Source organism: Charadrius vociferus, unplaced genomic scaffold, assembly GCF_000708025.1.
Source record: "Charadrius vociferus isolate BGI_N301 unplaced genomic scaffold, ASM70802v2 scaffold995, whole genome shotgun sequence".
Lineage (NCBI taxonomy): Eukaryota > Metazoa > Chordata > Aves > Charadriiformes > Charadriidae > Charadrius > Charadrius vociferus.
The window spans coordinates 432,348-445,042 of record NW_009648475.1 but is presented as its reverse complement, the minus strand read 5'-3'; the positions used below and the strand labels follow the sequence as shown (position 1 = coordinate 445,042).

General features: G+C 37.4%; 1 protein-coding gene across 1 annotated transcript in view; it reads left to right on the top strand.

The window, feature by feature from the left end:
• PARK2 (parkin RBR E3 ubiquitin protein ligase) overlaps nt 1-12,695 on the top strand; it is a gene marked incomplete at both ends in the record, with an annotated part of 403,868 nt that overhangs the window by 19,612 nt on the left and 371,561 nt on the right. Inside the window, one exon of the mRNA XM_009885674.1 lies at nt 8,467-8,585. Coding sequence (XP_009883976.1) covers nt 8,467-8,585 — 119 coding nt within the window. The remainder of the gene's footprint in view (nt 1-8,466; nt 8,586-12,695) is intronic.

Below are 12,695 nucleotides of genomic sequence, written 5' to 3'. Positions count from 1 at the left end.
TTAATCTAAACCTGCCCTCTTCCAATTTGAAGCCATTCCCCCTCGTCCTATCGCTGCATGCCCTTGTAAAACGTCCTTCCCCAGGAAGGATCTTGATCTTGACCTTGATTTGCTGATTTCATTTCCTGGCCTGACCTGGGACCAGCCTTATCCTTATGGACTTGCTCAGTGACCACTGATCTGTGAGCGACCATCGCTGCGCCTGCCCTGCGCACCTTGCTCAGGTGCAGTGGGTCTGAGCCCCTGTTAGCCAGACCCTGGCTGCTGTTTGCCATACCATCCCCATTGGCTCCTGGCTCCTCTGTCCTTCCCCTGCTGTGCTGCACCCTGGCACCTTGAGTGTTCAAGATTTCTAGGTGTGGAGCTATCCAGTGATGACCACTGTCCTAAGCACGCTGCCGTGCATCCAGAAATCTCAAACAAGAGTGCACGTTCTCACATTCCACTTAGACAAAAAGGAGGAACCAGAGCTGTGCTCGAGCTGATCAGTACAACTGGATTTTAATTTGTAAATGTTTCTTAGTTTATTTGCTAAAACTGTGCTTAACTGGATCTGCTGCTCATACTGAAGCCTGTAGGAACTACACCGTAGGAAATGCGTCGTCCATGCTTAGTTTCCTGGAGCAGCTTCGCTTTCCCTTATGTGCTTAGGCTTAAACCCAGAAGTCCTTGTCTGCAACTACAGATAGGCCAGTTACACCCAGTTGTGTTTACTACAGGTCACACTCAGTCCCTACAATGAGGTAAAAAGCAGCTCAGGATGGTGGTTTGCGGGGGATGTCATGGTGGGTGCATAGTGGTTTCCTCATGAACAAGGAGACTTGATACCCTTAGTCTTGAATGCTTTGTTGATGTACAAGGCATCACTGTTTGTCTCCCATGTGTCATTTGCCACGCTTTCAGCAGTCTCATAAAATTGTCTTTTTACCTGTTTTTTTCATGTTTTGCTGTCTGACAGCATCATCGCAATTGTCTTTTTCTCTTTTTGCTGCCTTCACTGCTTATAGTTAATATGAACCATGCTAGCTGTAATGTTGAAGTTACCTTCTTTGTCTGAAAATCAGAGAGCAAACTGAAGGAGAGTATATTATGAGAAGTAAGAGAAAGGTGAAGCTTATGTAGAGGTCAGGAAAGGGAATGAGAAGGGGGAAAGGTAATTACAGAAGTTAGCTAGGTAACAAGATAATAAAGGAAGAACATGGGTGAAATATCAAAGTGAAGGTAAATAATGCTAGAGCTCAGAAAAGTGAAACAGAAGATTCTTTCATGGTACAGATTGAAAGACAAAGCCTCATAAACTTTTTCCCTACCCCATTCTAAATTCCAGAAATTTAAAATAGCTCAAATACTATTCTTTTTTTGCTTTTTTTTTTTTTTAATAGAAACCTCTTTTTTTTTTTGCAAACAAGATTTTTTTCACTGAGAAGGCAGGAGTTAAAAAGATAAATGTACCCCCTGTTGTCTTTGTTAAGTACTTCCAATATTCCACCTCTTACACAGGCATTACACCCTTTTCAGCCAAATTCCAACTGTTCTTAATATCTTCTTGCTTTCATTTATAGTCCCTGTTACAGTGGCAAGTCCATTTCTTTTTTCTAAACAGCTATGTCTTCCATATGAGACCTGAGATCTATGGACATTCTGCAAATCATATTCGAATCTCATGAAAAGGAATTGTGGTTTTTTTAAGGCTTAGTCTATTTGATATTCTTATCCATACCACAAAATACCGCAGCTCTTTGTCATGAGTTCTTGTGTACAGCATCACCAAGTGGAATTCATCTCACCTAATTTTAGAAGTTTGCAATGTAGATATCTCTACCAGACCTAGTAGTCCTAAAACCCCACAACAGACAGAAACAGACCCTTTTAGGTACAATTTATCTGACATATTTATATCTTTTTACATCTAGTTCAGATGAATTGAATCAAACCATAAAAGTGCCTATTTTTCTCACTGGAATATAGCACGACCAGTTTAGATGAATCTAACTGTCAAATAAATGCCATTCTCATGGTCTAAATTAGATAGGCATCATAAAGTATAAGTATCACCATCAACAGGTAGAAATGTTTTATAAATGTGTGCATCTGCATGTATGTGTCTGGGGAGGAAAGCTATGCGCTCTGTGAAATCTTTGCAGGTAAAGACAGGCAGTTAAAAAGAAAAGATTAGAGGCAGAACATACCAGTTGTATTTTTGGAAAGCGAATGGGATCTTTCAAGTCATCTCTATTTTTTTTTAGGTGAAGAATTGCAACCTCCACACTTGTTTTTAATTTAGCTTTATGTGGAAATTTTCACTACTCTGAGACTACTGGCCTTATAATGCAGATGTTTTACCTCCTACTGTGTTGAATCAAGCAAAGTCCTTAGAGTTAAGACAGTTGGAAAAATAATTTTTTTTCACTTCTAACTTTGTATTTTTCATTATGTGGGTGCAAATTGCTAAAATGGTCTGAGAAGTCTCTGGCAGTCAGTCTATGTTTTACAAATCACAACTAGTCTAAATGTAAATATAATGGAATCTGAAGCAATGTTAGCTTTGTGTAATTTTCCATCTGTTGAAAGACTTCCTGTAGCTGTGTCCTCTTTTAAATAGCTGAGTTAAAGGAAAGACTCAGTAATCATTATCATCTATATGAAAATGCAGTTCAAATGAAAACAGTAGGTTAGCTCCTAATATCCCTATTCAGATTTTATTCACTTAAACAGTCATATGGATGATAATGGGTGTTTTGACTGATTAGAGATTTCAGGATCAGGTCTATAGTCATAATGACTAATTTTTTCTGATTAACTAGTCATGCATATCAAAATAATTGGTCTGTGCTATTACTAACGTGTATAAAGCTCCCACAGCATGTTCATCATTAACAACACAGAAAAAAAGGAGGTAATTCAGGTCCTAAGGAGCTTAAAAATCTAAATGGGGAGACAGTACAAAACACTGGGATACATATCAGAGAAAGCTACTTTCTCTTTTTATATAAAACACTAAAGGGAGAGAACAGTTTTAATACCTTTTGTGATGGGTTATTTGTGAGGAAATTAGGAAATTAGCTTTGAAGAGGTAGAAAAGAGAGAAGATGTCTCATTGGGATGAGAAGACAGATCCCAACATAGATCATAAATAAGCAGCCTTTTGCATTCATATCTGCATATTTTTTTTTGGCCAGCAGAAGCAGCATAATTAAATGAACTCTATAGAGAAAACCAACAAGTATTTTACTAAAAGTAGCCTGTAATAAATGGCTTTATCTGATGATATTTGAAAGTGAAAACTGCAAAATAGGGATTGTTTTCTGAATTCTTACTAAACTTTTTAAAGTTATACAGTAATAAAGTGTGTACCTCATACATTTACACTATGCATATACATGCGTAATTCACATATGTACAAGTACATATATATTCATACATATTGGCCATACATATTAACCTGGTCCCTGTGAAATGTACATTGTTTAAAAGTGACCGGAGATGTTGGAGGCATAAAATGGTCATTAAATTGCTTTTGAAAGTGGAACAACAGATTTTGTCTATGAGACTCACTTCTGCTTTTTAAATACGAAAAGTCTATCTCAGACTTATGATGTTCAGATGGGAGTAATTTATCGTATACCTCTCTAAACCAAACAGGAGGAAGCAGTTGGTCTGATTTTGGTTTGAACAAGTTCACAACCTGCAGTGTGGCTTATTCAAACTTTCCTCATTTATTTTCTATGGCTAATTTGAAGATCTACATCAACAAGTGGCTAATATAGTAAATCCACTAGAGAGAAAAGCAGAATATGAATTAATAGCAAAAACACTGAAAAGATTTTAATGGACACCATTGAGAATATGTGAAACCTGTCATCTGTGTAGCTTGGATCATTAAACTGTAGGCTCTCAACATACAATGTCAGATCAAATAACCCCATCATTTGTTCATTTGGGATTTTATAACTACCCATGTTGATACTTTTCCCCTTGAACCCTTGGCCTAGTCAGTCCATTTCTACAACCCTTTCTCTCTGCCATTTTACTTTTATCCTTCTACAAACTTTTTCACAGCTCTTTCTCATGGCTCGGTAATTTCCTTAGAAGGCTATGATGGTGGGCCCTAGACCTTAGACACTCTGAAACACAGATAACTAAGCCTGAGGTGGAGATGGCAGGGAAAAATTCTTACAGAGGAGCTTATGGAGAGGGGGTTACAATACTTAAGATATTTCTGTGTCTCCTGATACTTTGTCTTGCTCCAACACTTTTCTCTCGTCTTTCTCTCATCTCCCTACTCTAGTATTGCCCTTAGACACACTGTCAGTATTTCCAAGTGGGAAGTCACTAAGTTTCTCCAGCAATTGCAAGCTTCACTCAGATGAGAACATTGGTAGAAAAAGTGGCAATCAGCACCACAACACCATGTTGATTACGTAGTATTCATTATGATTCTAGCTCAGAATTATTTCTCATATATTTAAAAAGCTATTAAACATCCATAGAAGTGCATTCAGTACAAAATATACTAGAGAAAAATTATTCTTGTTGTTTTTCTTGACTTATCATCCATTGCTAAATGACAGCACTGAAGGATATTATACTTTCAAAACTGATCCTTAACCCCACCTCTGATGACTTAGTTTGAGTAATTCAGTTTACATAGGTCTTAAACTCAGGTTTTTTTGAGAAATTATTTCTGGATACCAGCCGGTGTGGGAAAGCCAGAAAAGACTGTCCAGACCAATGGATGAATCATTGATGGTCAAAAGAGACTATTATGGGACTCTTGCCCCACAAATAAATATTTGGAATATGGACCTGAAAACTGAGATTGCTGTGAATTTACCTCTCAGAACAGAATAAGTGCAGATACAGCACATTTATTTTTCCCTCAGTCTTCCTCCTCCCACCAATGTATGTAACTGCAAAGAAGACTAGTAGTTATAATTTAATTTAATTTTATTTATTTATTTATGGTGTTAATGCTCAAGTACAGTATCAGAACCAGCTTTTATAAAAGGACTTCATTTTTTTTTAACTTGTAATTTGCTAAGTCTGCACATTCTTGCTGAGTGCCAGTATTATAACATATTAATGGAAAGCTTTATGAAAACTTATAGACCATGATTGAATGAGGAAAGACAAGGTACTCAGGTTGGCGCTGCAACAATTTTAGTGACTACTGGCACAGTGCCATAATTACAATTCTTATTAATACTGCTACGTCAGAGCTGCTGCACAAAGCATATTTCTTTGTTCCCGTTTCTTTCAGTTCCCCTCTGAAAAGAGATTCAAGGGGATGCAGTCTCAGCCAAGGGCCATGCTAAAATACACAGTGACATTAGCAAGTCAGTAAAGACTTTAATTCTGGCCATCAGTATTGTACTGTATGCTGACTTTTAGCATTTGCATTTTTAATTCAGTCTTTGCTGTGACCAGTGATGCTGTTCAGGACATACAATGATGTAACTTGCTTTAGACTGAGACTGAGACTGAGACTGAGAACAGCATGCCTACATAAAATGGTGAATGAATTGCTGAAAATCTCCATTTACTCTTTCCTTCTAAAATCAGAACATTCCTCTTGTTGTGTTGTGCCTCTCCAGCAGCCTTGCTATAGCAGACATTTCAAAAGTTATTCTGGGTCTCTGAATAGATCTGTGATGCTTAACTGCTTCAACTCATTGTATTATAAATTTGTTTCTTGTGTTTCAAATCTGTGCATAGGGGATGTGTTTGGGGGTACTTTTTATATTCATGAAAAAGAGAAAAAAAAAGGAAAGTGCAAAGAAAAATGAATATTGAGTTAACATAGTCTATTTTTGCACAGAGTAAATATCAAGCTAATGCATAAGATTTATCCTCTATAGTAAATCAGCAATATGTCTCATTTTAGGCCTCTTCTATGACTGCTATTTTTTACTGCAGTATTCAGTCATGCTGATTTATGCCATACTATGCTGTGAATATTTTGCAGAGTATTATCAATAATATAATTTTATCTTTGGGTCCAGATGGAATGAGCTTAGAACACAAAGCAGGCAGAAAGCATGATTCCTGCCTCAAGTAGTTTACTGCTTGAAATAAACTTGGTATAAAATGTGAGACAGGGACACAAGACATCAGGGAGTGGAGGACTGGATCAGGAAAGACATCAGCCCAATTAACCAAATATTTTATTCTGTAAGGGCTCATGTACTCAGTAAGATTGTTCTGTTTGACTGGAAGGGTTTCATTAGAGTCATGGCAAGAATCTCTCTGGACAGTAGTTCTAAATTAGGACCCTGAGTAGTAGTATCACAGATCTGCTCTGGATAAGTGCTTCAGCATGTGAATAGAAGCAGCAATCTCATTAGTCTCATTAGACTGCCCATATAAGAAATCGGAGCAATGGGAGAGGACTGGGGATACCAAAATAGGTAAAGGACTCTCGTCTCACTTTACACTTGAGACAGAGTCAGAAGTAAGTGGCTAAAAATCATCATCTTGATTGTGGGTGTCGATGAGAAATAGCAGTCTTGCTTACTTAAGTCATGTAGTATTTCCTTAGAATTGTGCTGAAGGTACTGCCCTTTTGTTTTATTGATTGATCTGCTCATCCTGCATAGAGGAACTGCCAAAAGTGAAATTCAATCATTTGCAAGTGTATTCCTCCTCATTTGCAATATCGTAGTTTAGATTTTTGTTGTGGATTCTAGCTCAAATGGAGTCTAATCCAGAAGTGCTCTCAGTCCTAGTGTTAAGAGCCTCAGGCAAAATATGAGTGAATAGAGATCCAAATGTCCGAATTTTTTTCATATTTAGTCTGGAGTCACCTCTCAACATTGTACCATATATTAAATAATTCAGCGTGTGCCTTTTTTATTTTAGTTGAACTATTTTAATCTCAGAACTGTGTTAGACTGATTTGAGAAGTGTGCTCTCAACCTTTTGAGTTGAGTTCATATTCATATGAAAAGTTTGTACGTGTGTGAATGTGCAGATGTGTGTGGTTGTTGGTTTTTTTTTTAATGAATCAGTTACAGTTCTGTTATGCTTTATGTTCTATAGCAATTAATGTTGCCCAGGGAAGCATAATGAAAATACTTGATAGATCAGTTTACTAAAGTTAATATTGGAGACATCACTGATGTACTTTTATTAGCTCTCATTTCTAAAAACTTGAAAAACTTTGGTATCCTTCTTTTTACCATGCGTTATAAAATTTCTTCTTTCAGCAGTGTGCATCTTTGAAGACATCTTCATCTTTTTTCTTAGAAAATTTTTTTTTGGACAACATAGTTCCCTGAAGTTGAGTTTTGGAAATGAGTTGCACATGTATGTTAGAACACCTATGAATAGGTGTAATATGAAATTGGTAGGCATTTTCATTGCCAAAATGCAGGGTCTTACCTTCATCATGTGAAGAACATGTAAAAATAAAGCAAGGCAGTCATGTTTAAAAATAGTATTCCAGTTCACGTTTACTGTGGTAAAGGACTAAAATATACATAAGAAGTATGTTGCTGATAAATGCAGGGAGAAGTAGGAGAATGGGGAAGAAGACAGTGAAAAACTTTTGATCTCTAAAGGACTGCTTTTGATTCTAAAGTTCACCACTGTAAATGGGTCAAACCTCCACAACCATTCCTCTTGACAGTGGGAAAAATCTGGTAAAAACTTTATTCTGGTCTCAGTTCAACTTCTGATAATAAGCCGGAGTCTCTGAACTTGCAGATGGCTGGTCTAGATGAAACCTATACTATGAATCCTCCATCATTTTCTGAGGAATAGCAGTAGCCATTGTAAAAAGTGGTTTACTCAAAACAGTGATCAGGATTGCATGTGAAATCAAATTCATTAGCATTGCCCCAGGCTTACACAATTCTCTGCATATCATCTTCTGTTCCATAGTTTCACAGAACAGAATGCGTTTCATTTCATTTTCCTTGAAAATTTACTTGGCCTAATATCTTGGCAGCAGTTTGCAAACTTTGCTAGGTTATTCCGCTGCCAGCAAGAATAAAGAAATGGTTCCTAGTCTTCCAGGAATAAAACTAAATTTGCTAAATTAAATATTTGTTTTCTTGCTGTGGTATCAGTCAAACTAATCTTTTAAACTTCATCCAAGGAAATTTTCATGCAATGTGAACTCAATAAAACTTGCAGCTAGACAAATTTAGACTAGAAGTAAGATGCAAATTATGGAGAGCTGGGGTAATTAATTTCATACATCACTTGTGAAAGATTACAGTTTGTGCTTATCAGGGGTAAGCTCAAACTCAAGACAAGATGCATTTTCTAGGGGTTATGGTGTAGTTCACCTATAACTACTGATAAAGAAGCAGGAGTTACTGAAAGGTGTTAAGAACTAGACCAGGCAATATAAGATCATCACAATGCTATCTTCAGGCCTTAAAATTAGTTTGTTACTGATTTTCAGTATCCATCAAATGCTTTTGTTTGATTTTGGTTGTTTTTTTTTTTTCTTCCTGACAGGTACATCTAGTTACAACAGTTTTTATGTTTTTTGCAAAAATTTCTGCCAAGCTGTGAAGCCTGGGAAACTGAGGGTCCGCTGCAGTGTGTGTAAACAAGGAACACTGACATTGGCACGGGTAAGCTTTTTTGTTTGTTTCTTCAAGGTTTTGGAGTACATGGAAATTAGAAATCTAATTTTATCTATTTGCGTACTGTCTGTCTGTCTGTCTGTATGTATGTATTTCTACCTAAATCTTTTCTTGCTCTTTATAACCGAGAAGAGTAATTCAAAGGTTTGCGAAAACTTCGTTCTCTTATCATCTCCATCATTTGCAGCACATACAATGAAAACATAGCAGACTGGAGCTCCAATCCTGTAAAGAATATCTTAACTTTATATTTTAAGTACTGGTATTTTAACCTGGAAGTATGCACAATATATACAACTACGAGTGTGCTAAAGAATTGGAATTATAGGATTTTAAACAAAGCTTGGAGCAGTTTTTAAAGCCACAAAAAGACCTGAATTTGGTGCCATTGATTATGAAATAAGACAAGGAGGGATTAAATGTCTGTGCAGTTGAGAATATTAATCTCTGCAGCCTAGCTGCTGCGTGTAAAGTGAAGGAAAAATCATTGTGCCAGGACAGAAATCTAGCAGGAGCTCTGTCAGGCTTGGCTTGCATCCTAAAATGGGAGAGTGTCACTTGACTTGAATGTGCAGCAGTGAGAAGTTTTCGAGGGTTTTTTTTTGGTCTAAGCGCTGCTGAGTTTCACTGGTTGTGCTACTGGGGAATGAGAGTCCTCTCATAAATCACAGTGTTTGTCAACCAGGTTTGTTACGTGAGAGGCTTAGGTTTTGCAGAAGGCTGAGCCTTACCACGCTATAGATTTTGAGGGGCTTTCTGTGGCATTTGACACATATTTAAGTGTTTAAATTTCTTTCTGTGGTGTAAAGTGGCTAATTTCCCTTTCATGTTCTTGATGTAGCCCAGTGCTTCGATGTCTTTATGTGTAATAGCACAGTGAGACCCTTTAAAAACCCAGCTCCTATATTCTCATTGAAAAGAATAAACCATAGAAGTGCTTATACACATCTAATTCAAAAAGCTACAACAACCACCCCCCTCAAGCTCTGTATGCAATTCCTGAATTACCTGACTATCTCTGATTTATTTTAGAGGCTTAGAAGTGTTGCATTTTGTGGTGTTCTGAATGAACACATCTAAGGGGATTTGTTTTCTCCCAAAAGTTGCATTTAAATACTGGTGATTAGTATAGGCTTGAATCACATATGAATCAAGATACAACAGAAATTGCCATTAATGTACAATTCTGTGCTGCTTTTGGCTGGGATAGAGTTAGTCTTCTTCATATTAGCTGGTATGGGGCTCTGTTTTGGATTTGTGCTGGAAACAGTGTAGATAATACAGAGATGTTTTGGTTACTGCTGAGCAGTGCTTACACAGAGTTATGGCCTTTTCTGCTTCTCACCCCACCCCACCAGTGAGCAGGCTGGGGGGGCACAAGAAACCGGGAGGAGACACAGCTGGGACAGCTGACCCCAACTGACCAAAGGGCTTTTCCGTACCATATAGTGTCATGCTTAGCATATAAAGCTGGGGGAAGAAGAAGGAAGGGGGGGACATTTGGGGTTACGGAGTTTGTCTTCCCAAGCAACCGTTACACATGATGGAGCCCTGCTCTCCTGGCGATGGCTGAACACCTGCCTTCTGGCGGGAAGTAGTGAATGAATTTCTTGTTTTGATTTGCCTGTGCGCGTGGCTTTTGATCTGCCTAATAAACTGTCTTTATCTCAACCCACGAGGTTTCTCTCTTTTACTCTGCCGATTCTCTCCCCCGTCACACCAGGGGGAAGTGAGCGAGCAGCTGAAAGACATTGCTGTTGTCACTAGATGAGTTTGAACCTTTTACATTGCAATGACAGCACAGAACGTGTCCTCTGCTAGACATAGCGCTTTCCTTTGGTGTGCCCACTTGTGGAAATGATGACTTTCACACCTGTGCCGTTTGGTTTGGAATTGTTATGTTCCTTGTATTAAGTAGACTTCAATAAATTTCCAAACTTTTCACTTTTTACAGAATCTGCTAAATAGTGTTCTTCATTTTGGAGACTTAAAAAAATAAAATAAATCTCCTTATTGTCTCCCAAGGATTCCTCATAACTTCACGATAAAAACCCCTATTATAAAAAATTCCAGTATGACATACTTCTAAACACACTTTCTGTATCTGATTGTCTGGATTGTATGTGGACGTACATTCCTTTGGCAAATACAGGGTCAATAACATGATAAATATACAGAAGCTGATAATTACCATTGAATGAGCAGAGTGCAGCTGCTTCTTTTTTGTATTAGCATATTTTACAGTAGTTTTGAAAAGAAAGTAGCTGGAAACCTGTAGCGGAAGCATTTGCTAATTTCAAGATCAGTTCAAAAAATCCCAGCTTTCAGACGAATTGGGAAGGTACTTCCGCATAGAAGTGCAAAAGAGAAAAGCAAAATATCTTTTAGAGAGTATCAAATAATAGTTTTTTTTCTGTTTTAGTTTTTAAATAATGCTTGGCTATGAAAATAATTTGCACCTCAGGTTCTTGTTACTTTCTCCCACAAACAAAGAAAATCTGTTATTATTCTTTTCCTCTAGAATTTGAGTGGAACGTGGTAGTTGAGAACACTGAGTGTGCTGTTCCAGCAGTTCGGCCTCGTAATCCTCAGGACTTCCAAAGTGCAGTATGTTCAATATGGGCACACTTATTGCCGTGAATGTGCTATGCAATGGTCAGTTTGTTTTATAAATACATGCCATCTGCCTCAGTCCTGTGGTTATGAACATTAGGTGCAGATTTGGCATGTGCCTGGCCCTTGTGGCCTCTTTTCTTCTCACTTTCTTGTCCATCTTCCAGGGAGACAGAAAATAATTCCAGCTGGGGAAGCCTGAAATATGTACTAAGCCCCACTTATTTTTCAGTACTGTGTAGAAACCTCTCTGCTTTAATACTAGGCAAAAGTGTGGTCCTCCCAGCAAGTGCAATGTGTCTACTCTGCTTTCTACAATGTACTGAATTCTTCAGTCTACAGTAGGCAAGTTATTTCAGGCTGAAAACATTACTGCCGATTTCTTGACTTTTGTGCACATTAAAAAAAATAATGTAGGTTACTGTATTACTCCAAACCCTCTATCTTGCCCCTCCCATCCCACTGGACTATGACAGTGATTGCTGATAGACGTCTTCTCTACTGGGACTAGTCAAAATAAAGTTGACACAAGCAAACTACAAAAAAGCTTTTCTGTACCACCATACTACAGATTTGTCAGCAAAGCCTTTTTTTTCTTTAAGAACCTTTTTTTTCCCCAATTCTCCATAAACTGTGCCTGACCTTTACATGGCAACACAGCAAGTTTCTTGAGAAGCTCTCTTGTTCCATAAGCAGCAAAGCACCATGTAAGCCAGCATTTGTTACACTAATTCTTTTATTGAGATGAAAGTGAATACCTGTGTAAAGCCCACACAAAGCTTTGGGGAGCCTTAACTTACTCTACATGTTAATCCTTTTCCTACCTAAGCCACAAATGACCAACATAATTAAATTGAGCTTTCTTTTTTCATGGTGTGTTGACTGACATTTTAAAATATTACTCACTCATTTAAACAGTCTTACTCTAAAACCTTACTTAACTGTCATGCCTATTTGCATAGCATTATTTTAATATATGATGCTCAGACTAAATTTATGTTACTAAATTTCTATGAAATTAAAGAGCCCACTGTTTTTATTTTGACCAAAGACATCCATCTAAATATTAAATTTGTAATTTTCCAGATGACACTTAGGTTGGTGTTTTATGAACATTTCATGACCTAATGCTTTCTGGGAGAAATATACCAGATTGATTTAATTATAAGAAAACATCAGTCACTGAAAAAGTATCACCTCTGCCTAGTTTCTCTAATTAATCAAGCACAAAAGCACGTCTGGAAAGATGGGAGTGTGAGTGTCTTATGTAGACCACCTACAGCCTGCCAGCGACTTTCTTCAAATAGCTCAAAAATTTTAGTCATTAGTTTCACGCTGTTTCGTAACTTTTTTTTTGCTTATAAGCTTTTAAAAATATTTATTTCATGTACATACAATGCTGCAGTTTGTTTCAGTAGCCACAATTCAGATAGTTAGGGTGTTCCTCTTTCCAGAAAAAAAAACAAACAAACCACTCCACAAAAA